The sequence below is a fragment of the Rhinatrema bivittatum genome, chromosome 2 (assembly GCF_901001135.1).
Source record: "Rhinatrema bivittatum chromosome 2, aRhiBiv1.1, whole genome shotgun sequence".
NCBI lineage: Eukaryota > Metazoa > Chordata > Amphibia > Gymnophiona > Rhinatrematidae > Rhinatrema > Rhinatrema bivittatum.
Genome location: NC_042616.1, coordinates 182,202,564 through 182,230,206, shown reverse-complemented (window position 1 = coordinate 182,230,206; position 27,643 = coordinate 182,202,564). Strand labels below are relative to the sequence as shown.

At 44.1% G+C, this 27,643-nt stretch overlaps 1 protein-coding gene across 2 annotated transcripts in view; it reads right to left on the bottom strand.

The window, feature by feature from the left end:
• Positions 1-584: 584 nt before the first annotated feature.
• The window catches only part of UMAD1 (UBAP1-MVB12-associated (UMA) domain containing 1), a 303,924-nt gene continuing 276,865 nt past the window's right edge, over positions 585-27,643 (bottom strand). For both annotated transcript variants that reach the window (XM_029588947.1, XM_029588948.1), the window contains exon 4: positions 585-3,394. In XM_029588947.1, coding sequence (XP_029444807.1) covers positions 3,134-3,394 — 261 coding nt within the window. In that variant the 3' untranslated portion in view covers positions 585-3,133. The remainder of the gene's footprint in view (positions 3,395-27,643) is intronic.

Genomic DNA, 27,643 nt, shown 5'->3' with positions numbered 1-27,643 from the left:
GCTCATCTGTCTATAGTTTCCCAGATCACCCCTGGATCCCTTTTTAAATGTTACATTGGCCATCTTCCAATCTTCAGATACATGGTTGATTTTAATGATAGGTTACAAATTAACTAAAATACGTCTGAAATTTCATTTTCTAGTTTTTTCAGAACCGTGGTTGTATACCATCAGATCCAGATGATTTATTACTCTTCAGTTTGTCAATCAGGCCTACCACATCTTCCAAAAATCTTTAAAATTGGTCAATTCAGAGTTTATACACAGATAGATCATGTTGCAGAGTTGAGATGCTTGTGTGATTTGGACCCTTCATATTTAATTAACATAACATTTTCAATGTTTTCCAATATTCAATGTTTTCCTTGTGATTTTAGTCGGGTAATAATGTACCTTACAACATAAAAATAACAATTTATGGGCACAAGGCAGCCAGAATTACTCAGCTTTCTAGGCCTTTCACTCAAATTACACCAAAAGTGTGATACCTTTCATACTAACTCATGCTACAATTTGAACTGCTAAAATGCTTGTACTAGCAGAGAAACTTTTATAAAACAAGTGATTTCACTGTGTCATTTCTTTTTAATTAATATTTTATTTCATCTTCATCAGAAATATAAGTTTAACAAGCAGTATACCACTAATCAAACATCACAAAAGAGCAGTTTAAGGCTTTTTCTTTTAAAACCTATTCAGTAGCACATCTTTGGATAGTTTCTGCAGATTCAGCCATTTTAATGGAATATACAGAAAACATTTTTCTGGAGAAGAGGAGCAATTTGCAAATTTATTATTTTTATGGAAAATTCTGCCCTATGCCTAGCAAAGTTTGAAATTAAAGTTGGATCTTTAATAATATAGTGAGATTTTACTATTTTAGAATACAAAGCCATTAAAAAGAACAAGCTGAAATATACATATAAAAACAGCATAACCATAGAAAGATCTGTGTATTTGCCACAGTTGTCATGGACAGGACTCAAAAAAATCTGCTCGTCAATGACAAGTACATTTTCAGGGCTGAATAGCTGGGTACTAGCTCTTTCTGCCCCATAGCCATCTGGTAGCAGGAAGAGAAAGCAGTCTTCCAGTTAGTTGATATATGAATGATTGGAGTCCTCACTCTCTGCGATCTCTCTCACCCACTATCTTCTCTTCATGATTCCTCAAGCCCCCTTCCCTCCTGATATTTTCCCAGCCCCTCTTTCTCTACCCTTTTCCTGGGATCTCTCAACTTCCCAATCCCCAACCCCACTATCTCCACTGCCTCTGCAGGTATGATGTACTATAACTTATTATGATAGTTATAGTCACAACTTATGGTCACAACTTTTAAAACCCCAGTGTCAGTACTTTCTGCTGAGAAGGATGGATACTGCTCAGCACATACATTTCAAAAGTAATAGGAGGAGGGAAGTAGGAGGATTAGGCTTTTACTACTTTTGAGGGGTGGGGGAGGAAGTGAAGGGGTTGAAAGGCTACAATGCTTAGAGAGAGTAGCTGCAGAGGGAGAAAGAAGGTATGAATTAGTAGGGAGGGAAGAGAGACTGTCAGGGAAGAAATTCTGACTAGTGATTTTTTTCTACTGTTTGGTAAGCCTCCAGAATATTTTCCAAGCAATGGTCATGGAACCCACAGAGTTCTGTCATATTGCATTTTTCTTATGATTTGTGTTAGCTTCCCTGACACTTTCCCATAACGTTTTGCAGCTATTCATTAACTTAACGATAGTCTGTCACAGCATCATCTACAGGATTGGTTTTCTAACAGTAGAACTTCACTTTATTTTAAAAGGCACTGCTTTTTGTATTTTTCTTTTTCAAATATCTTTAAAGATGACTGCATATAAATTTACTACAAATTAAAGACATTTCTATTAACTCAAAACATGTCCATGATGTAACATGTTCCACAGATTAACATATTTAACATGACTAACAAAATGTTTCCAAACTAATGTTCAATGGCAGAATTACAATCATTAGTGTGGAGAACAGACCAGTCACAGAGAAATGCCAAATGTAAGGAAGTAACAGGGACATAAAAAGCAACAACATTTGAAAGACTCTACACAAGGTTAAAGGAGGACAACACTGAGTTCAATCATGAGGAAAACAAGGCCGTTATCATGGTGCTAAGGTAATTTAATTTTCTGTTAATTTTTACACAATGCTCCTAGTATTTTCTCCTATAGTTAGGTTAGAGTTTTTCCAGAGACTGTCGAATTGGTCATCTAATTTAATAAAGTAAAAAATGTATTTGCTCTGCCAATGCTGCCATTGGTAAATAGGTACAATTAATGAATAATGTAGAAACTATGGGGCCATTTGTCATACTAACATTAAATATCAAATGTTATAGAAGGAATAAGAAATGATGGATCACATGCACTGATATGATGTGAAATTCAGGAGTAGGGTGGTCAATTATACCAATGATTGGACTCCTCCCAATCTAAACAAGTGAGGTTGATATTGAGATGAGTTTGTCCTGCTAAGGTAGAGATTTAGCTGGATAAACTACAGGATTTCTAAAATCCCACCAATACTGACCAGGTCCAATTTATCTGCATAAAAATCACCTGGATAAATCAGGGGCACTTCAAGGTGATCTAAACTTACCTGGATAACTTCTCCAGATAATACCGATATTCTGGAGTTATCTGGGAAAGCTATCAGGGTGTGTCACATCATTAGTCTTAAAGTTATCCAGATAAACTTATTCAGATAACTTTGATTTAACTGGCTACATGTAGCAATGTGGCCATGCTGCTGAATATCCAATTTAATGTATTTGGTTATGTTTATCTAGATATCTTACCCGGACAGCTTGTGGCTGAATATTAATCTCAAGTGATACTAATAAGTTATCATTTGTTGTCTAAATTTAGGGGCTTCATCGGTTTATGACCAACTGTTTTGATCCAAAAAGTGCTGTTCTTATTAAGAATATTATATTAAATATACCAACATCACATATTTTATATATATGCTGTCTTAATGCTTTATGTACAGGGATTTACAGGATCGCTTGGCCAACTGATATAAGAGCAAACAAGTATCGCCATTTCTTTTGTGTTCAAGTGCAAATAACAAATGTGAACAAGACAGATATAAAAAGAATACTCGTATCATGGATCACAAAGCACAGAATTTTCAAGTGTAAAATCATAACAAAATCTTGATAAATGATCATCATTAATGTCACAGGATAGTAACTGGTCTGGAAGGTCATTGAAAGTGCTCTGCATTGTCAAAATATGCGGTGCTAAAGTGAATGGAATGTCATTGAGGAGCTCTGGCATCAAAGGGTTGCCTTCCAAAGCCTGACTTGTCCCTTGACTGGTCTCAGCACCACTTACAGTCATACGAGATGCATCTTCAACATGTGTCTACAAAAAAGCAAAAGAACATTTACATACTTCCAGCAATGTATCTTAAGATTCATATAAAAATTAATCTCTTCCTCATGAAATGCAGCAACTCTGTTACAGCAAACTCAAACTAGTCTTATTGTTTCATGCTGCTATCTAGTCATTTCAGCATACATAGGTGAGATGGAGGTACATAAGAACATAAGAAGTTGCCATACTGGGGCAGACCTAGGGTCCATCAAGCCCAGCATCCTGTTTCCAACAGTGGCCAATCCAAGTTACAAGTACCTGGCAAGAACACAAACATTAAATAGATCCCAAGCTACTAATACCAGTAATAGCAGTGGCTATCCCCTAAGTCAACTTGATTAATAGCAGTTTAAGACTTCTCCTCCAGGAACTTATTTTTGTGCTTAGTTTGGTTAGCATCTATTCCATTATACTATTCAAAATCAGAATAAAACAAGAACGGCAACAATGCAATTTTGAAATGCTTACTTGACAAAAAAAATTCTTTCCAACCATATAGCCTGTTAGTACTGTTGAATGTCAAAATAAATTAGACAAAGCCTGACTCAACAGCTTGGCTAAGAGGTAATAAATGCATGAATACATAATATTAACAACAGAACAATGGATTATCATTTGGAATGCCCAGGCTTCTCTCAAAGCTAAAATCTCTCACACTTTTGACCAGTTATAAGCTTAATAGCTACTTCTTAAATGACTCTCATTCTCTGGGATAAACATGCAGTCGATAGTCAGCAGGCTGGTGAGCAGGAAGGTCATGCTGGCAAAGTTACCTGGATATTTAGCAGAGCATAGCCAAATAAGTGCTCCATTGAATACACCCAGATAGTTAACTGGACAACTTTAGGATAAATATTTTGTAAACCAGATTTAACTGGCTAACTTTAGCCAGGTTGCACTAAATATCAGCACTCACTGGCTAATATCTAACCATGCCCCCAGAATGCTTCATCACCGTCTCTTTATATCTGGCTGAATTTTGGGCAGATGAGTTACCCAGACCTAAATTTAGGCAGATAGTGTGCATGTGTGGGTGGGACATATTCAAGTCTTGGGTTTTGTCTGGGTAACAAAAAATTACTCAGAAAAATCCTTTCAATATCTGTGGTTTTAGAGGTAAATTACAGTTACAAATATTGCACTCCAATAGTAAAAATTGGTACTCCTAGAGAATACACACAAAAATAATTCAATGGAATCATGATTTTCTTTCCTCTACATTTTGTCATGCATTTAGAACCCATAGTCAATAATTGATACATATAAAATAAAAAAAATAAACATTTTTGACACACAAGTTAAAATAAAATATTGTGATACACAACAGAAATGGAGAAATTACTATTTACCTGATCATTTCCTTTCCTTTAGTGAAGGGTAGGACAATCCCAAAGAGTGGGTTATGCACCTCTGCCAGGATATGGAGATGGAGCAAAAGCTGACGACAAGGCTATATAGTCCTGCCCCAAAATCAGCCCACCAGTATTCTCTGCAAAAGCTTAGCTGTGGAAAAAAGCAGAGTTGCTTACCTGTATCAGGTGTTCTTCTAGCACAGCAGGATGTTAGTCCTCACACATGGGTCACATCATCAGATGGATCCACTTCCTTTTATTTATTCTTCTATCTTCTTTTTAACAATGTTTTATTGTATGCTTTGATTTTATTTTATTTGTATGTATCATTAACTTATTCAAGTTTGTGTTTTTACCTTAGTTTTATTGTTTGCTTTGATTTTATTTTCTTAAATCTATTTTTATATTATTGTAACTATGTGAATTGTTGTGATGGCTCCCCCGAAAGACGATATACAAAAGCAATAAATACAATAAATAATAAATGTCAAATTTTCTAGAAACTTTGACCAACACACTCGGGCGGATTTTCAAAGCCCTGCTCGCGTAAATCCGGGCGGATTTACGCGAGCAGGGCCTTGCACGCCGGCGCGCCTATTTTCCATAGGCCGCCGGCGCGCGCAGAACCCCGGGACGCTCGTAGGTCCCGGGGTTTTCGGAAGGGGGTGTGTCGGGGGGGGGCGGTACCCGATGACGCGGCGTTTTGGGGGTGGGGCGCGGCATTTCGGGGGCGGGGGTGTGGCGCCGGCCCAGGGGCGTGGTCCAGGCCTTCAGACCAGCCCCCGGGTCGGAGCACGGCGCACCAGCAGGCCGCTGGCGCGCGTGGATTTACATCTCCCTTTGGGAGGCGTAAATCCATGGATAAAGGTAGGGGGGGGTTTAGATAGGGCCGGGGGGGTGGGTTAGGTAGAGGAAGGGAGGGGAAGGTGAGGGGAGGGCGAAAGAGAGTTCCCTCCGAGGCCGCTCCGATTTCAGATGGATCCGTTGGTCTGTTTCTGATGTTGCGTAATATGTTACAAAGAGACTTTTTCCATCTTTGGTAAGAATATGCACATATTAAAATTCTCATGATTTTAGTGAGGAATGTTATTACTAAATTAAAAAAATGTTCATCTATCACTGGACTCAACAGATGTTTCCGATGAAAAGATGGTTTGAATTGTCTATAATGAACGGGCATAAAAATGTAAATTGCATCTTCTAGCAGCAGCAGCAGCAAGTTCAGCCATGATTAAATTTTGGTAGCAGTCTAAAATCCCCAGCAAGTCTACATGGCTGGCCAAGATGTGGGCGATAATTATGGGAAAACAAACAGTAATTTTGCATCTTTACTACGATAAATATGTGGCTGCATAGGCTTCCTTCTTAGTCTGTATGGATCATTTCAATCATACTGTAATTCTGCCACGAGGAGCACCTTCAGTGGTGCCATAGTGATTAGTTGTATGACTTTTTTATGCCTAAAATGATCATTCCAAGCTTTCTTTAAAATTATTACACAACCAGAAGTAAACCCATCTGGCCACTAAATCACATTTCTTCATTTTTGTGGGATTTTTATTTTTGTGCTATCATTTGAGAAAGATCACTCCTTCTGACCTGCATCATTTTCACATTCCTCTTTATCTAGGTGCCCTTTTTTCAAGATTTCTTCCCCTCATTCTTAGTTGTCAGGTTTATGCAAGGTAGTATTCATTTCGTACCTTTCATTATTTATTTATTTGTTTATTTTGCTATACCGGCTTTCATGACAAGTATCACATCAAACCGGTTTACATTTAAACAGGGTGTGCAAGATGTAGAGAACTCAAGCAACTGTAACACGTGCAAGGTTTGCGGGATTGCAGTTACAATAAAACAGGGAAGTACATAACTTGGAACGGAAGAGATAGAAGAGGAGGGAGATTAACTAACAGCAAATTATTTACAGTATTGCCGAATTAGTTCCAATGTAGTAAAATTGATATAGTGAATGAAATTGATAAAATGAAATTTCATAAAAGGTTGGTCTGTATTATAGGATATCAATATGGTTTTAATCCAGCTGATAAAATCCCCCATTGAGCTTTTCAGCTTCGGTAAGTGAAGGTAATTGACTTGAAAATCATGGTGGTGGTCAGTTGAACCCACAAGGTTAGTGAACTCCAAGCTATTTGAGGAAGGGCAATGAATCCCAGAGAATTAGTGAAAAATCTGATTCACATGTCCTGTGCTTCCCTTCTCCCTCTCTCCTTCCCTGCATTTTTCTCTCCTCCTCCCCCCTCCCCTTCCCACCCCTCCATAGAAATCTGTGTGGCATTGCTCTCCAGAATAGAATTGGCAGCAAGATTTCACTCAGTGCAGAACTCTGTGCAAGTTCACAGTCCCTATGGCAGTGCCACCTCCTCTTTCCATGGGCTTTCTCTTTGAAAAGTAAGGTGCAAAAAGATGGACAAGGATGCTGTGAGGATTGTGACCATGTACTGGCTCACAGTCCCTTGCTGAGGGACTGTGAGCCAGTACATGGTCTGTTCTGAAGAGCAGCTCCCTGAACCCCTCTGCAAAGTGCTGATCTGTTGGGGGTGCACAAACCAAGGTGTTCAATGCGATGGAGGCAGCTGCATCCACAATTATAATTCAAGCATAAACACTTGCATTTTGTGAGTTTTCAAGTCATTTTCTTAAGGGTCAATGCCAACATCAAGTCAACCACAGTTGAAGAGATTTGCAATGTAACAAAGTGGAGCTCTCTCCATTGTTTTGATGATGCCTCTCAAGACTGGAAATGTAGCTTCTAATACAGTGGCTTGCAAAAGTATTTGACCCCTTAAAAAGTCAGCAGATTTGTGTGTATTACAAATGACATTAACATAGATTGTTCTGGATAGTATGTTTATTGCAAACTAGTTTGCTCTTAAAGTACATTTTTAGTCATAATTCATTATTTCTCTGCATTTTTTGTATAATAAACTAAAAAAATGATGCTTGCATAAGTATTCAACCCCTTTTTTGGTCAATTCTTTTAAAAAACAGTCTTTATGCCCCAATTTTTAGTTTGAACAGATTATTTGTGCCAGCTAACCCCAAAATAGAGAGATTTTATCAGTTTAAAAGCTGGAGAGCTTTGTTTGGGGTTTTTTTTCTTTTCTAACTTTATGCAGCAAACAGCAAAATAATTTACAAGAATAATATCTTACTATAAAGAAATGAAACAGACTATAAAGAAAATTAAAACACAGACAGGAAATAATCACAGAAGCTTTCTACACAACTTCAAATCAATAAGCAAAAATACTTAGCCACAATGTAGATTTCACAATGCAGTATACACTTCCACCAAGAGAAACCTCTCCAGCATGTGCACAGGACCACAATGGCTGCTGCCTGAACATCTGGCCACTTAGGCCCCTGTAGCCTTGCTGGATGGTGCCCAGCCATCGCCAACCTGCCAGCACTAAACCAAATGATTTCTGAGAAAATGAAGCATATTGGTTCCTGCCATCCTATCCCATGACCTGCAGTATAGCTTGCTCATGATTTCTTTTATCTGTCCCTTGTTTTCTCCTTATCGCTATGCTGTACACTACCTGACCATCACCAATTTATTGACACTGATAGGATTAGTTTTTGGGAAGTTGTAGCCCACTGATAACAACCCGGCTACACCATGGCTTGCTCTGTCCTTAGGTTTGCTTGACTTTTCAACCCTGTTGCTACCATTGCCTTTCCTATCTCGCACAAACATGTCAAGATTCCATAACAAGGGCTGGCCTCCACACCTCTGCTGATAGATGACCATGCCCGCAATAACCTCTCTCTTACATTCTTACAATCCCATACTCACTTCAACATCCAGGTCGTCTTACTTTTCTTTAGCACCAAGTTTTATAACATCCATACAGCCACCAAAACTACATAAGTAGTTAAGATTTGCCATATTGGGTCAGATTAAAGGTCCATTAAGCCCAGTATCCTGATTCCAACAATGGCCAATCCAGGTCACACGTACACAAGGAATGCAAAGCAAATTTCCAACCCTGCCACAGGCATGCACAAATGGCACATGCAGCAAACCCTCACCCCCCCCCCCCATCATGTAACAGACCAGACAAAAACCCCATACACACAAACAGCCATGAGCAAGCTTCAAGCATATATATAAAAGAGCATGCACATTCCCCCTAGCAGATACGCATTCACCCATTCCCTCCTGCACCCATACAAAAGGGCACATGCACCAATAGGCAAAACTACTGTCCTATGCATCCATACCTAAAGGCATGCACCCATACCAAAGGGCATGTGAACACCACCCCATACACACACTTACTCATACCAACAGGAATGTGTACATCCCTTCCTTCTTGCACCACATCTACCCCAAAAGGGTCATACACCACCCTCCACACCAAAGGTCACATTCATCCCTCCACAGAGGAATATGAACAGCCCCCATAAAGAAAGCTGAAACATTTTATTCCCCCTACTAAGGTTATGCACAGATCTCACAATAAGATATTGCACTTCTTCCCCCTATATACAGAGTGAGATCCCAGTACAAAATAAGCTACCCTTTCACCACTGGTCTCCTCCTCCCCCACTGGGAGTATATATGCCTCCTCTTACAATTCCCTCCTTCACACAGTATAGCCCTACCCTTCTTCTCCCTCCCAGTACACCCCCCCCCACCTGTCTCTCTTTCTTTACACACATTCAACGAACAGTTACACTAATACATTTGCAATAAAGACATTATAATGGGATCCAAATCCTCTGGGCTTCATACCGTTCTCTGAAACGCAAGAAAAATGCAGAATGCAATTACAGCTCCTCCCTGCCAGAATACAGCAAGATAAGAAGGAGCCACAGTTATCCATTTTGCAATATGGCACAAGAAAGCTCGAACTGGTACCAACATTCAGCCCCATGAACTGGGGTGCCACAGCCTCATCCACCATCTCTGGCTCCATCTCACCGGCTCCTCCCCCTGGCAGGTCCTTCTGGTTCTGCCACACGACCCCAGTATTAGACTGTGTCCCTATCATGGGATTGATAATGAAGATGTTGAAAAGTATCCAGCCTCTCTATGCTTACTGATGTGTGGAATTTAATCTACTGTAAGCCACCATGATCTTTTGGCGTGAGTGACTATTTATTTAATTTTATTTATATTCTGCTTTTTGGCACTTCAAAGCAGATTACATCCAGGTACTGTAGGTATTTCCCTATCCCCAGAAAGCTTACAGTCTAAGATTGTACCTGAGGCAATGGAGGGTAAAGTGACTTCCCCAAGGCCACAAAACAAATAAATAATTTCAAATAAATAAATAAATAACATTTAACTATGGTTTCTCTTTGTAGCCTTCTTGGAAGACCGATCCAACCATACTACTGTTGCTTTGTGCAGATTACCCCAGGGTAATTAGAGTTTAACCAGGGCAACCTAATGTAGTCTTATCACTGCTGTTACAGTTTAACTAAGTCTGATGCAGTTGTACCTACATTCTGACTACTGGCCTGTAGGAGATATCAGAAGTTTTTGCCACTGTAAGCAAACAAATATGAATACTAACCCCACAAGAGGAATGCAGACTTCATAAAATGGACGCCGGCATGTATGTTTCAACAGAAAAACAAGATGAGGAACTTTTGACCAGAATGACAAATATGGGCCCAGGATATCTGATCTGCCTGTTTAAGGACTGTAGCTTCTTTACACAAACATGAGCCAAGACTGCCCAGGACAGGGACTGGTCACAGAAGCGAAGACAAGCAAAATTTGCCTGGAGATGAAAGACAGCCTATCCAAAGGGCAGTTTATCAGACAGGTCAGCTCACAGAAAAGCGCTGATACCACAAGACAGCTCACAGGTCAAGAGGTTGCAGGGGCGAGATCATATAATGGTCCAAGCTCACCACCCAGCAGGAACAGTGCCCCCCCCCCCCCATTGGAATGGGGGGCCAGCAGTCTGAAATGGAGAAATGACCCCCTCTGTCCCACTGCTTGACTATGCATGAGCTTCTTACATATTCATGCTTTGGCTGTTAAAAGCATCCGTGGAGAGAGTTCAGGGGGCAGCAAAAGAAGAACAATTAACACCTAAAGACAATGCCCGAGCCAGCAGGCGCCCTGCGATGAAGCAGATGAGCTCCAGTATTCTGCACATGTAAGAAGTCCTGTTGTTACCTGGCTGTTCATTTTAAACCTGTCTTTTTCTTCTCCAGGGACTCAGACTAGCCTTAGCCCAGCAAGTGATGGATCAAGATCACCTGCTCCCTTCAGCAGAGACTGTCTCCTCAGAGACTGCTTCAAGGTGAAATGGAAGGTAATCTCCTATAGTTATAGGGTTAGTTAGCTAGTTACATTTATTAATATACCCTAAGTAAGTCAAGGTTCTGATGTTAAGTTTATCAATGATGCAGAGCTTTACTAAGTATAAACCAATGCTGAGCAGCAAGAATTGTAAAGATATGTATTATCTATTTTATTCTAACTGCTAAACCTGAAAAGCCTGATTATGTGGGAAAAATCCTGTGGTCTTTTTTGAGCTATCCAGATTACATAGGAGGTGTTAGAGTTAATTGTCTGTAGCACTGTCTGTCCTGACAGGTGTGAGGAAGGTGGAAGGAAGTGTACTATATCAGACAGGTTACAGAGCACCCTTGTATTACTTACAGGTCTATGCTTTATCCTCTTTGGCCTTCCAACTTTCAAACACTCAAAACCCCCATCCATTTTTCCACCTATCAACCTTCTCCCCTCTCCCCATTTGAATTACCTGTTACCTGCCCTTACAACTGCTAATACCTCTTCTTATGCATCTGAGCATACTGTAAGCTTTTCTAGTTGCTTTATTAGCTCTTGCAGCATTTCCCATACAGAATAGACAAACTGTTGAAAGGTGTATTCTATTCCATAGTTTAGATGAGAATTCCTTTAAAGTAACCACTATGGTTGTTTAGGAAAATGCCTTGAAAATATCATTACAGTTCCCAGAGTTAAATCCATTTTAGCATTCTCCTACCATTTATCTCAGGTATACTTCAACAGCAGCAGAGCAATAAGTAATACCAGAAAGACCCAGATGTTCCACAATATGGCAAATATACTGATATCATGGCATTGCTGATGCAGAACACCATGGATGTTCACAGCAGCAGTAGGAAATTGTCTTCACAGTATCTTAGTTCACAGTCCACCTCAGGCTAAACATGATTGCTTAGTCAGGGGATACTTTTCATTTTGCTGGGCAAAAAGCAGCTTGAACTACTAAGCATTCATGTTGCTCTTTTTTCCAATCATTCTTCTACTTACTCCAGGGGCAAATCTGAATAGTGATAGTCTAGTAAAATGATACTTCACACTAGGACTTTACCATTAGGATAACTAGTCAATATTACAATCTGTGTTGGAGAATGAAACTACATTTTTCCATTACTTATTTATCATGAAAAAAGAGAAGTAGACAGTGCTCTTTAAACTGTTACATAAATGGATCAATTTTCAAAAGTACATGCAAAGTTCATGAGCTTTGCTCACTTCTCAAAGGTAAAGTACAAGCATACTTTCCCTGTGAAAATACACCCACAGAGATTTGCACCTACTTTTTCTATGGGTACTTTTTCCTTTGAAGATAACAAGTGTAGATTTGAAAATGCAATCTATACATGTTATTTGCCATCCCTGAACACTTCCCCAGGAATGTCTATTCCTACTTTGGCAGAAAGTAGGAACCCCAGTCATATAAAGAATGGGCAATTTACCTGGGTAACTGGCTTCTAAAATTATCCTCAGAGAAAGACATAGGTTCTACCACAGTAGCATGTTATGGAAGTTTGCTGAATAGTAAACAAATAGAGCATGCTGTATAATCATTTTAAAGACTATGAAAGGACCTAAATGTTTTCATGCAGCCATTCTTAAAATACATTATTTATATCTGCTACTGTTACGGTGGGCGAAATCCGGAAGTGGATCCTTAGGCCGACTGACCCGAGAGTACAGTCGGGAGGCAGAACTCCCACTGGGCAAACGGAGCTTCACCTGGAAACCCGTGACTCCCCCAGAGGAGCTGTGAGAGCCCGGGTCGCTAGGACTTAGGAGTCTTCACCCTGGAAGTCCGAGGTCCCCCCAGGAGGAGCCCATAGGAACCCGGACCGCTGGGACTTAGGCGAAGACGAAGACACCCAGGAGTAGAGTACAAACCGGAGTCGAAGGCAGGCAGCAGGCAAACAGTGGACGGAGTCACGGACCGGAGTCAAGGCAGGCAGCAGGCAAACAGGAGTCGGAGTCACGGACCGGAGTCAAGGCAGGCAGCAGGCAAACAGGAGTCTGAGTCACGGACCGGAGTCAAGGCAGGCAGCTGGCAAACAGGAGTCGGAGTCACTAACCAGAGTCAAGGCAGATAAGTGTCAGGCGAAGGCAGAAACACAAGGCAAACGGAAGTCCAGGAACCAGGCAGGGATCAAGTCAGGCAGGCAAGCAGAACCGAAACCGGCAGGAACGAAGACAATGGCACTCCACAAGGAACCTTGTTGCAAGGCACTTTGGAAGGAGAAGTGCCTTGCTTAAATCTCCCGGTCGGCGTCTGACATCATGGGGGGCGTGTCAGCACATCCGGGTGCTGACAGCTGAAAACGCCGTTCCCCGCGCGCGCGTTGCCCCGCTGAGGGGAGGAGTCTTCGGCGGCGTCTCCCTTGTGGAGACGCCGCTTCCACGCGGACCGGAGGGCCCTGGACCCGGCGTTTAGCAGCACGGGGACGAGAGGTAAGCGCCCGGTCACTAATCTAGTGACCGGGATCGTAACAGGTGGAACTGAGTCAACAAGGATTTGTCCAAAATATTTCGTGCAGGTTCCCACGAGTCCTCCTCGGATCCACAACCCTCCCAAGACAGCAAATACTCCCAACGGCGGTTAGCGAAGCGTACATCACATACTTTATGTACTTGATAGACAGGTTCTCCGGGAGAAGAGGCAGAGATGTCATCTGGAGTAGGCTGATGAAAGCGAGAGTATACTACTGGTTTCAGCAGGGATACATGAAAGACGTTGTGTATCCGCAAAGACGAGGGAAGACGTAACCTGTAGGATACCATGCCAATCCGTTCCGCCACAGGAAAAGGACCACAGAATCTAGGTCTTAACTTGCGAGTGCGGCCTGGGAAGTGCAAGTTTTTGGTACTCAACCAAACCTTAGTACCCGGCACCAAAGTTGGTGCAGGTCGTCGGTGGCGATTCACCACATGACGTGTCCTCTGAGCTGCCGCGGAGAGTCGCTGTTGAAGAGTCTCCCAAAGTCGGTGAAGCTGAGAAGCCGCAGACTGGGCTGCTGGTGAAGGAACTTCCAAAGGGAGTGGAATCGGAGGCTGGAGATGTCATCCATAGACGACCTGAAACGGTGTCTGACCTGTAACGGAATGCTGATGATTATTATATGCAAATTCGGCCCAAGGCAATAGAGAGACCCAATTGTCCTTCTTTTCGGAAATGAAACTGCGAAGGAACAATTTGAGAGACCGGTTCATACGTTCCGTTTGTCCATTGCTTTGAGGATGAAATGCGGTGGACAAATTTAACTGAATTCCAAACTTCTTGCAAATAGCACGCCAATAGCGGGCGGTGAACTGTGATCCACGATCCGACACAATACTCAGTGGGAGTCCATGTGCTCGGAAGATGTGTTGAGTAAATAGATGTGCTAACTCTGGAGCTGAAGGAAGTTTGGGTAGAGGTACTAGGTGAACCATCTTTGAGAACCGGTCCACGGTAACCCAAATCGCTGTGTGACCTTCAGACGGAGGCAAATCTACCACGAAGTCCGTGGCAATATGGGTCCAAGGTTCCGTAGGAATAGGCAGAGGCTGCAGCAGACCCCATGGTCGTCCGACCAGCGGTTTCTGTCTGGCACACACGGGGCAAGAAGCCACATACTCGCGCACATCCTGTCGCACCCGAGGCCACCAGTAGTACCGATTCAGGAGACTTAGTCCTCTCCTGGCCGGCATGGCCCCCCATAAGGGAGTCGTGGGCCCATTCCAGGACTTTCCTCCGATCTCGTCGAGGAACCACCACTCTGTTGATTGAAGATATACAGGTGCTAGCAATAACGATTTTAGCCGGGTCAATGATATATTGCGGAGGTTCATCCTCCTCCTCGAAAATGGTATTCCGAGATAATGCGTCGGCCCGAAGATTCTTCGATGCCGGCCGGTATTTGAGGATGAAATCGAACTGGCTGAAAAACAATGACCAGCGAGCCTGTCTAGGGTTGAGGCGTTGGGCCTGTGATAAGAACTCCAAATTCTTGTGATCGGTATATACCGTAATCTGATGTTGGGCTCCCTCCAGCCACTGCCTCCATTCTTCGAAAGCCAACTTGATGGCCAAGAGTTCTTTATCGCCTATCCCGTAGTTGTTTTCGGTCGACGTAAATTTCTTGGAAAAATAGGAGCAGGGTAACAACTTCCCAGAACTGGAGTACTGAGACAGGACAGCTCCTACCGCCACACTAGAAGCGTCTACTTCCACTATGAAAGGGCGTAGGGGATCAGGATGGCGGAGGCAGGTCTCCAAGAGAAATGCATCCTTTAAATCCTGAAAAGCTTTACAGGCTTCTGGAGTCCAGTGTTGTGTGTCTGAACCCTTCTTAGTCAGCGCGGTCAATGGTGCTACCAGCCGAGAGTATCCGGAGATGAAGTGTCTATAAAAATTTGCAAAACCTAGAAAGCGTTGCAGTGCCTTTAGACCAACCGGTTGAGGCCACTTCTTAATGGCGGATACTTTTTCAGGGTCCATGCTGAATCCTGTAGCGGACACTATATACCCTAAAAAAGGCAACGAGTCCTGCTCGAACAAACATTTTTCCAGCTTAGCGTAAAGATGGTGCTCTCTCAGGATCTGGAGTACCTGTCGAACCTGCTGACGATGGGTGTTCAAATCTTGTGAAAAAATAAGGACGTCATCCAAATATACAATGACGCAAGAGTTGAGCAAATCTCTGAGTATCTCGTTCATGAGATGTTGGAATACCGCTGGCGCATTACATAGGCCAAACGGCATCACCAAGTACTCGTAGTGTCCGTCCCGGGTGTTGAACGCGGTCTTCCACTCGTCCCCGGGACGGATGCGCACCAGGTTATAGGCTCCTCTTAAGTCTAACTTCGTGAACACCTTAGCCCCCTGAAGTTTATCAAGTAACTCAGGAATCAGGGGTAAAGGATACCGGTCCTTCTTGGTGATGGCATTTAAACCCCTGTAATCGATGCAGGGTCGCAAAGATCCATCCTTTTTAGCGACAAAAAAGAATCCGGCTCCCGCAGGCGATTTGGAGGTGCGGATAAATCCCTTGGCAAGGTTCTCCTTAATATATTCGGACATAGCTTTTGTCTCGGGTAGCGAGAGAGGATACACCCTACCCCGTGGTGGAGTCATACCAGGAAGAAGTTCAATAGTACAATCGAAGGGACGGTGTTGTGGTAATAACTCTGCTTTTTCTTTGGAGAAAACATCAGAAAAGTCATTGTACTGATCTGGAAGGAATATTCCAGCATGAGCCAAAGAGATAGGCGGAACCACCGTGGTTTTGATGCAATGTTGAAGGCAATGGGAACTCCATTGAGTGATCTGTAGATTATCCCAGCGAATTACTGGAGAGTGTAGTTGCAACCATGGCAGACCCAGAACAATAGGGTATACTGATCTCTCCAAAACAAGAAACGAGATCTCCTCTTCATGTAAAAGACCAGTCTGGAGTGTAAGCGGGACGGTGACCACAGAGATACTACCAGGCAAAGGTGTTCCCTGAATGGAGGTGACCCGGATCGGAGGATCACGGGGTAGCGTAGCCAAATGAAGTTGCTGTACCAGCTCACGGGTGATAAAGTTACCTCCAGCCCCGGAGTCAATCAGTGCCTGTGTTGAAAAAGAATCCTCTGAGACCCTCAGAGTTACCGGTACCGTACATTGAGGAGCAGCATTAAAACAGCCCAGGAGGTACTCCTCTTTCCTTCCTAGGCGTGGGCGTTTCCCGGCCGTTCTTTACAATGGGAAAGGAAGTGCCCCTTTCCACCGCAATACAGGCATAACCCCAATGTGCGCCGGCGGCGTTTCTCTTCTTCAGTTAGGGAAGTTCGTCCTAACTGCATAGGTGCTTCGGGAGAGGAACCGGCCGAAGCCCCGGAAGGTCTAGGGGCCGGTGTGAGCGGTCTTGAGAACGCCGGGGCTAATGGAGACAGGCGTCGTGGAGGACGCACCTCCCTGGCTCTTTGCTGTAGGCGTTGGTCAATACGTCCAGCCAGCTCAACAAGCGCGTCCAAGTCCTCGGGAAGATCCCTGGCGGCCAGAACATCCTTAATCCGGCCCGCCAAACCCTCGAGGAAAATCCCACGAAGAGCATCGTCTCGCCAGCCTACTTCAAGAGCGAGAGTGCGGAACTCTAGGGCGTACTCGGCCAGAGTACGGCCTCCCTGTCGGAGCTGTAGCAATTCTGACGTGGCAGAGGTTTGACGAGCGGGTTCATCGAAGGCTGCTCGAAACCCAGCCACAAAGAGATCCAAATTAGTGAGAGTGATGTCACTCTTTTCCCACATAGGGGAGGCCCAATTCAGGGCTTTCCCATCCAGCAAGGAAAAGATATAAGCGACCTTGACTGAGTCCGTTGGAAACTGATTGGGGAGCAAGGCGAATCGCACGAAGCACTGGTTCAAGAAACCGCGACACCCCTTAGCATCTCCTGCATAACGGGACGGAGCGGGAAGCTGTGTGGGCGTCTGAATCGTAACCACTGGAGCTGGTGCAACCACTGGGACTGGTACCGGAGGTTCTGCGTCCATCCTTTCCATTGACTCTTTCCTCCCCTTCCATCCTTTCCATTGATTCTTCCTCCCCTTCCCCACCCCCCTTCCTCCCCTTTGCCTTTCCACCTCCTTTCCTCTGTACATATTCCCCCTTTCCCTCATTCTTTCCATTAAGTGTAAATAAGGAGATTACAAAGGACGATATAATCTCATACTCATGTATATTTACCCTATAAATGTAGATATCCCCCCTATATTCAGATTTTTCTGCTCCTCCAAGTTAGCTAACCTTCCTTACCTACCCTCCTTACCCATATATTACTTGTAAAAACGAAGCTATTATATGTAATCACTATTGGTTTAACTGTTCTTCATATAATCATGCGTTAATTGTAAAGCCTGTTGCTAAATTTTGTGTTCTCTGTAAACCGATGAGATGTTCCCAACGTTCGTCGGTATATAAAAGCCATTAAATAAATAAAATAAAAAATACGAGTAGCCATCCGCTCCACTGTGGCTACCAAAGAATCCAGTACTTGTTGTTGTTGTACCAAGCGCTGAGCCAATCCTGGGATGGCCTGGAGACCAGCGAGATCTGCCGGATCCATGGCCTTGCAAACTGTTAGGGTGGGCGAAATCCGGAAGTGGATCCTTAGGCCGACTGACCCGAGAGTACAGTCGGGAGGCAGAACTCCCACTGGGCAAACGGAGCTTCACCTGGAAACCCGTGACTCCCTCAGAGGAGCTGTGAGAGCCCGGGTCGCTAGGACTTAGGAGTCTTCACCCTGGAAGTCCGAGGTCCCCCCAGGAGGAGCCCGTAGGAACCCGGACCGCTGGGACTTAGGCGAAGACACCCAGGAGTAGAGTACAAACCGGAGTCGAAGGCAGGCAGCAGGCAAACAGTGGACGGAGTCACGGACCGGAGTCAAGGCAGGCAGCAGGCAAACAGGAGTCGGAGTCACGGACCGGAGTCAAGGCAGGCAGCAGGCAAACAGGAGTCGGAGTCACTAACCAGAGTCAAGGCAGATAAGTGTCAGGCGAAGGCAGAAACACAAGGCAAACGGAAGTCCAGGAACCAGGCAGGGATCAAGTCAGGCAGGCAAGCAGAACCGAAACCGGCAGGAACGAAGACAACGGCACTCCACAAGGAACCTCGTTGCAAGGCACTTTGGAAGGAGAAGTGCCTTGCTTAAATCTCCCGGTCGGCGTCTGACATCATGGGGGGCGTGTCAGCACATCCGGGTGCTGACAGCTGAAAACGCCGTTCCCCGCGCGCGCGTTGCCCCGCTGAGGGGAGGAGTCTTCGGCGGTGTCTCCCTCGTGGAGACGCCGCTGCCACGCGGACCGGAGGGCCCTGGACCCGGCGTTTAGCAGCGCGGGGACGAGAGGTAAGCGCCCGGTCACTAATCTAGTGACCGGGATCGTAACAGCTACACTAGAAAATTTGATATTCTGCATCAGTCTTACTGATTCTACACACTTCTCATCTATTTATTCCATTTGCCTCATACTTCCAGTGCTGTCAAAATACGTACTCTGAATATGTCCTACAAAAAATACTGGTAAAACCAGTGTGGGAGTAGGAAATCATACATCCAAAAGGTCAACACACTGCAACTGAATCAAAGAGCTAAACAGAGTTACTGTGCCAGAGTTTAAGGCTCGCCAGTACAAAATTTCAAAGCACATTTTTTTTAAATCAGTAAAGAACATTCTACTGCTATACTACTATGGTAGCATTCATTGAAACTGCTTGAGAAAAACCCTGACAAATTAGGACTCAGTTTTGATATTTTATCTCTCTCTTTTTATGGTAAGCCTGCAACACAGACACTTTGACGGTAATTTTCAAAGGGGCATGTGGGCACATGTTGCTGCACGTGTTGGTGCACCCCGAGGAACATGGACATTTTATAACATATGTGCACATACATGCATACATTATAAAATAGCCTTGGCGCGGAGAACAAGGGATAATCGGTACCATTTATTGAGTGCGTATGTGTGCGCATAATTTGCAAGTACACGTGCCCAAACGTACAAATTGAGTTTAGGCTGTGTAAGTCGGGAACTTTATAACCTGCGTGCGTCCATGCTAAGACCAGTTTCACAAGTTTGTCTACCTGTTCACCCAGTGTAGAACTAATCCTCCAAACCCCCCTGTTTAATAGCCTGCACTACCCCCAGTTACCCCAGACCCTTTAACCATTGAGAAATGGCTTTTTTTGTTTAAACTTACACCTCCTCCTTAGCAGAAGTAAATTTACATGACACTAGACCTGGGTGTGGGCCCAGGCGCATAGATATAAGAACATAAGAACATGCCATGCTGGGTCAGACCAAGGGTCCATCAAGCCCAGCATCCTGTTTCCAACAGAGGCCCAATTCAGGCCATAAGAACCTGGCAAGTACCCAAAAACTAAGTCTATTCCATGTTACTGCACACACATCTCTTGGCCCCACCCACACCGTGTCTCTTTTTGATTCTGAGTGATATGTGCATGCAACGGGAGATACACACACATGTAGGTGACTTTTAAAGGGTAATGGGCATGTGTAAACCCTACATGCACATGAATCTCCTGATTCTGGCATGCAGCGGGCTTTTAAAATTCACCGTTTTATAAGCAAAGTTAAAGATTTTAGCAATGACAACTTGCAATCTCTCTTGACCCGGTACTTTATTCCCAACACGATGTGCACGCTCAATTTTAAAAGTACCCTGGAGGTCAGATAAGCCAAGATCTACAGGTAACCATGCTTCTAATGTTGTCAGCGATTATTGGTCAGTTACTGTCTCTATAATACCAACAAATTGAAGGTTATTTCTCTTTGATCTGTTTTCTGGGTCAACAATATTTTCTTCTTGATCTGTGACCACTTTTTCAAGAGTGCGGATTTTAGTCAGCAGGCCCATCATGTCTTCCTCCACCACTCCCACTTGCCCCTACAGTATCTCAAGTTGGGTTCTCAGATCTTTGATCATGCTCAACATCAACAATTTGGAGTGAAATGGAATTTAGTTTGCTGTGAAGTGCTGCCACAACTGCAATTGTCAGCTTGGTTACTGTTTGTTCATCTAACACATGTGGTGTCAGGTTTTCCTTGGTGGCAGTCATTTTAATGTCGAAGAGCCGTGTTCTTTCTTGTTTTTTTTTCCCCAATCGCGAGGACATTTCGTTTTGCAAAAACCAATGGAATGAATCAGGATATCCCTTAAAGTCCTTCTAAAATAAAAATTAGGCAGGATTCGCTGGTATGAAACTAGAGAGGATGGAATCTGGAGCTTAAGAGTGTGCATCCACCTAAGCTCACCTCCTCACGTGACTCCCCTTTTTACTGGATTTTTAACTGACCACAACCTGCTGTAAGCAGCAGGAGGAGATCATGCAGGCCCACTGTTTAAAAGGATGTTCAGTGAAACTAGCAATGCCAAGCAATATGTAAGTGGACATTGCAAAACTTTGGGGATTCAGCACTTTTGACATTACCACTCTCTGCTTAGATGATTTTCTAACTACTTGTGGGTTCCCTCCCAACGCAGTCTCTTTGAAACATGGCCAGTGTCGGGGGGCCGTGAATCTATTGACACAATCTGTTTGGTTTGATGCTGACAACTGAACTTTTTGCTTGCCAGTACACAATAAAACTTTGTATTTGAACTTTTAGGACATTGTTGGATCTTTATGTCCCTCCTCCTATTGATTATCTGGTTTTCCTATTAATGACTGCTACTGAAAAAGTAGACTAGCTAGTGGAAGAATGCTGGAGGCTCCCCATCTTGTTTAGCAGCCACAAGAAGATTAACCTCACAAATGTCTCCTCACACAGTTTCTGTAAAAACAGAGATATCACCTACAGTGATAATGAACTAAAAGACTGAGACAGAATGAAGTCTCTGAGGGAGCAAGAATAGGAACTCCAAGCTCCAAACCACCTGGACATTCTAGGCAAAAAAAATTGTGTCCAGAATAGATTGAAAGGTAGAAGAGTGGCACCATGCCATACTGAGTCAGACCAAGGGTCCATCAAGCCCACATCCTGTGACCTAGCAATTGAGTGGGATCAGGGATCATGGCTAATAACATCTTTCTGGTATGCTTGCCAATTGTGGTAGTGCTCCATCGTTGGCATGAATGGCTTGAGAACAGAAGGGTGAAATTCTGGTGTGACACTTAATCCATGCAGTCTGCATGGTGCACCCCTGTTGCGGAGCTCCTGAGGTTTATGGTTCTGAGGTGTTTGCAGTTACAAATGTTGGTGTGGGCAAGGCACGTTCCCAGCCTTTGTAACGAGATTGTTGATTGTCTTTCTCATTCTAAGTGGGAAGACTTCCAGAGACTTGCTCCGAACGCCAAGGAACAGGCAACGCCGATCCCCGTGCACCACTCCTGTCTCCAAGGATCTACGGAATAGATCCTTCAGTGGACCTGCCAGGACATCTTTGAGCTCCCTTAATATCCTGGGATGTAACTCAACTGGCCCCATGGCCTTGTATACTTTCAGTTTCGCTAGTCCCACCCAAAACACTCTCCTCTGTAAATGAGGTGGTATCTACCCCATCCCCATTATTACTCTTCCAACCAGCAACAGTGCTTCTCCAAGGTCTTCTTTAGTGAACACTGAGCTGAAGTATTTATTTAATATTTTTGCATCATCTTTCTGCACCCATTGATCCACATATCCTTTCAATCTTACAATACCACCTCTGCCCTTTCTCTTTTCTCTGATATATCTGTAAAATATTTTGTCACCTCAATTCACCTCATTGGCAATCTTCTCTTCCAGTTAAGATTTTGCTATCTTGATTTCTTTCCTCATCTTTGTCGACTTCTCCAGATATTTTTTCTTATGTTCCTCTTTTTGACTTTCTTTGTACTTTCTGAATGCTGATCTTTTAGCCTTTATATTTTGTCAGCCACCTCCCTGGAGAACCTCATCAGTTTCCTATTCCTTTTACTTCTGTTTACTTTTCTTACATAAAGATTTGTTGCTGTTATAGCTCCTTTCAGTTTGGTCCACTGTTGTTCCACTTCACCTATCTTCTCTCAGCTTTCTAGTTTCTTTTCAAGACGCATTTCCATTTTACCAAAGTCCGTATATTTGAAATCCAAGACCTTGATCTTTGTTTGACTTCTCTCTGTCTTGGCCATTATATCACACCATACTGTCTGACTGCTAGTGATCAGTTGAGCACCTACCCGGACATTAGAAATACTGCCTCCATTTGTGAGTGCAGTGTGGCTCCAGGTGCAAGGGCACATTATAGTTTATCAGTTGGGATGTTCAGAAGTCTTGGCTCAAGTGGAGGATAACTTAGGCCAGCACAAACAGGTAGTCAACTGCAATCAAAGCCTCAAGTCATGGCTAAATACTTTTCTTTGTCCTCAGGCCTCTCTACCTTAGCTCTTCTCCCCATAATTCTTGCTCTATCATATATAGCTCCCCTAGTATTAACAGCTGCCTCTATCCACTCTCATTTAAGACTCTGGGATGGATTTTAAGACGTACACCTGCGGGCGTACATTTGTGTGCGCAACCCGGCAAGCACAAATATATGCCCGATTTTATAATATGCGTGCGCAGTCGCTCGCATGTTATAAAATCCGGGGTCGGTGCATGCAAGGAGGTGCACACTAGTGTACCTTGCACGTGCTGAGCCCTAGGGGAGCCCCGATGGCTTTCCCCGTTCCCTCCGCCCCTCTCCACCTTCCCCTCCCTTCCCCTACCTAACCCGCCCCCCAGCCCTACCTAAACCCCCCCCCCAATCTTTATTTTATAAGTTGTGCCTGCCTCTGGGCAGACTTAGGTTGTGTGCGCCGGCCGACCCGCGATCCCGGGTACAGTACCAAATGGCTGCTGTGCCTGGAGGCTCCGGCCCCGCCCCACCCATTCGCCGCCCCTTTTTTCAAGCCCTGAGATTTACACGCGTCCCGGGGCTTTACGCACGCCGCTGGGCCTTTTGAAAATAGGCCCGGCTTGCGTAGGGCTTTGAAAATCTGCCCCTCTATGATTTAGGCCAGTAGTTTCCTTCTATCCATTTAGTAGGTCAGGTAGATCTGGTCTAGGACTGCCATTAAACTACCCTCATTTAATCTGGGACACTGGCCTATAAATCTAGGCTTTGTACCTTTTGTACTCTTAATTCACTTTTGGGCCAATGGAGCGCACTGTTAACCCGCCATTGGACGCGCGTTTTCCCTTACCCCTTATTCAGTAAGGGGCCGAAAACGCACGTCCAATCCCCCGAACCTAATAGCGCTCACAACATGCAAATGCATGTTGATGGCCCTATTAGGTATTCCCGTGCGATTCAGAAAACAAAATGTGCAGCCAAGCTGCACATTTTGCTTTCAGAAATTAGCGCCTACCCAAAGGTAGGCGCTAATTTCTTCGGGCACCAGGAAAGTGCACAGAAAAGCAGTAAAAACTGCTTTTCTGTGCACCCTCCGACTTAATATCATGGCGATATTAAGGCGGAGGTCCCGAAACTTTCCAAAAGTTAAAAAAAAAAAAAATTTGAAGTCGGCCCGCGGCTGTCGGGGCGAAAACCGGACGCTCAATTTTGCCGGCATCCGTTTTCCGAGCCCGTGGCTGTCAGCGGGCTCGAGAACTGACACCGGCAAAATTGCGCGTCGGCTGTCAAACCCGCTGACAGCCGCCGCTCTGGTCCAAAAGGAGGTGCTAGGGACGCGCTAGTGTCCCTAGCGCCTCCTTTTACCTGGTTTTACCGCCGGGCCTAATTAGCATACTGAATCGCGCGCACAGGAGAGTGGCCTGGGCATTCGCCCGTTCTCCCGCGGACTTTACTGAATCGGCCCGTTAGTGTTTGTTATAGTTGCAAACCAACACCCAACAAGAAAACACTTCAAAATAACTCTCCTTATATTTCTCTTAAGTTTATTTTTAGTTTCCACATAATGACTAGTGCAGCTCAAATGCAATCCATAGCAATTTTTATTCTTCATAATCAAAATCATCTAGCTAATGCCAGTTCAATCCCCATACATTTTCTTTAACACTTTTCTAGCCATCCAAATGTTTCCAGGGTTTGACCCGAAAAGTACATCAAAGTAACTACTTTTTGAATAGCCTTAGAGTTCTTAAGTTTCCTTAATACATTTTCTCTATCACTTTTCAGTTGTTCATCAAACTGGATGATAGTGTTTTAGCTAAGAGGTAGCATACAAACCTCTACTTTTAAGAGAACTCATGAGAGGCAAACAGCCGGCTATTCTAGCTTCTCCTTTCAACTGAAGGCAGTATTTTAAAACAAATCTCCCTAAATCAGGTAGCCAGCTCTGTTTTAATACAATAGCTTACTGAAATACATGAAATGCAGCAACACTTCAGCCCCACAATATTTCCCCTCTTTCTGCCTTCTGAAACTCTCCTTTAAGCTCCCAATAACTAGTTTCTGATCACTAACTGTTTTTCAGAGAAAGAGGGTTTAACTTTAGTGTTGGAGCTGTTATACAGCTGGTTCTGGCTCCTCTCCCTCAGAGACTTCCTCCATGGCTTGGCTTTGGGAGGTTCAGGTATTCTATTGACTCCATTCCTTCAGCTCCCCTGGTCTTCTGCCTCTTGCTAAAGTTGCCTTGTTTATTTCATGTGGCAGCCAGCTTTACTCCTGGGGGAATTCTGCGCAAAAAAATTTAAAATTCTGCGCACAAAAACTGAAAATTCTGCAAAAGTCTGCAAACTTTATATTGATCAAAATAACACAATTTACATGACAGTCTTTAAGTAATTACATTTTAAATTATTACAGAAAAAAGTTATTACTTAAAGTTGCAGAATTTTAAATATTTTGAGCAGAATTTCACTAGAAATTCACTGTAAGAGTGTCCCTTCCACATACACACACCCTCATACAGGCTCCTTCACTCTCTCGCACACACACACACATCCCCACATACAGGGCCCACTCTCTTGCATACACACCCACACAAGCTCCCTTTCTCTTTCACACATACATCCTCATACAGGCTACCTATGTCTCTCTCTCTCACGCAGCCCTTCACATAGGCTCTGTCTCACACATACACAATCCCTTCACACAGGCTAGCACCCTCACATTCACACAATCCCTTTTTCATACACACGAGCTTCCAATCTCTCACACACATACACAGTCCTTCACAATCTCCTCATATAGGCTCCCTCTCTCTGAAACCCACACTCAAGCATACCCCCCACCCACCCTCTCTTACCTCCCATGCGGTCTCTCACCCTCCCCCACACCCCCTCCCCTCTCTCACACACACATTCTCTCTCACCGGCATCCCCATCCCCTCATATAGGCTCCCTCTCTCTGAGACCCACACTCAAGCATCCCCCCACCCACCCTCTCTTACCTCCCATGCTCTCTCTCACACCCTCCTGCTGTCTCTTACCCTCCCCGACACACATTCTCTCTCTCCGGCATGCCACGGGACGTGCTCCATTCGTGGCGAAGATGAAGGCCCGGCGCGCCGTTCGCAGTGAAAAGGGAAGGCCCCCATGTGCCACGGGACAGGCTCTGTTCGCGGCAAAGATGAAGGCCCGGCGCGCCGTTCGTGGCACCCGGGGGCCTTCCTTTTTCGCCTTGAGTGGAGCACAGTCCGTTCACGGCACACGGGGGCCTTCCCTTTTCGCCGCGAACGGTGCGCCGGGCCTTCATCTTCGCTGTGAATGGCACGCCGGGCTTTCATCTTCGCCGCGAACGGAGAGCGTCCCGTGTGCTGTGAGACGCTCTCCGTTCGCGGCATGCTGAGGTCTCCTCTGCTATTTTCTGTGCAGAATATGGCAATTCTGTGCAGAAAATGGCAATTCTGCGCAGGGGGGAATTCTGCGCAAATTCTGTGCTCCGCAGTAGCGCAGAATTCCCCCAGGAGTACAGCTTCTATTGGAGATCTGACCACACCCTGCCTGAATTACCCAGAAACTGCCTTGTGTAGACTTTTGGGAAATGAAGTCCTAGTAGCAGTTTAAGCTCTCTTTGCCAAGTTAAAGAAACCTTGACCAAAAAACTGTAAGCTTCTACTTTGTTTTTTTTTTGTGCAGGGTCTTAAGCACATCTCTTAATCATCACAGTAAGTACCATGCACAGTATTGCTTTTCCTCTTGTGGATTCTATCAACATTTGCCTAAGTAAAACCCCCTGAAATGGATTCACCATTTCTCTACTTCCTGCAGATGTTCCAAAAGGGATACTCTAATCCACATCCAGCAGATTAAAATCACTGACAAGCAACATTTAGCCTTTCCTTCCCACCTTTTGTATGTCTTTGTCCAGATCTCTGACCAGTTTCTCTGTTTGAATTGGAGGCCTGTAGACTTCACCAGTGTAGACAGATGTGCTATTATCTCTTTTTAATACAGCCCACAGTGCTTCCTTCTTTTCCAAAATATCTGGAATTTCAAATGCTTGGATATTGTTCTTGACATAGAGAGCTATTCCTCCCCCTTTTCTGTCATTTCTGGCCTTCTTCAACAGGTTTTAGCCTGTTGAAGAAGGCCAGAAATGATGTCTCATGATTGGTTGTATCCCAATCATGAGACAAACTGAACCATGTCTCTATAATCTCAATAGTATCCAAGTCTGCCTCTACCATTAGGGCCAAGAGTTCTGGGATTTTATTACCCAGTCTATGAGCATTTGTGCTTATAGCTTTCCAGTTATTCTTTCTTGGCTTGCTGCTTTTCCTGGCTCTTTTGCTTAGGAGTGGACTATTGAGCTGATTAATTTTGTTAATTTCTATACTCACTTCCTGTATTTGTCAAGAGTGACATTCTAATTCTATTGTCTTCCTTCTAGCACCCTCATCCTCTAGTTTAAATGCCTGATGACATATGACTTGAATTTCTCATTTAGAAACCTTTTTCCTGCCACGGACAGATGTAAACCATCTTTATCATACCATCTTTTACCGTTGCATACATGGTCCCAGTCCTCAATATTTCTAAAACCTTCTTCTTTACATCATGTTTTGAGCCACATATTAAAGTTGACTTTTCTAGCTCTGGCTAGTAAACGTTATGTTCTCAGCACATGTTGGCAGACTCATCTTGCTTGTCCATGGAGAAATATAGAAATGTAGAATATAACAGCAGATGACAACATTACAA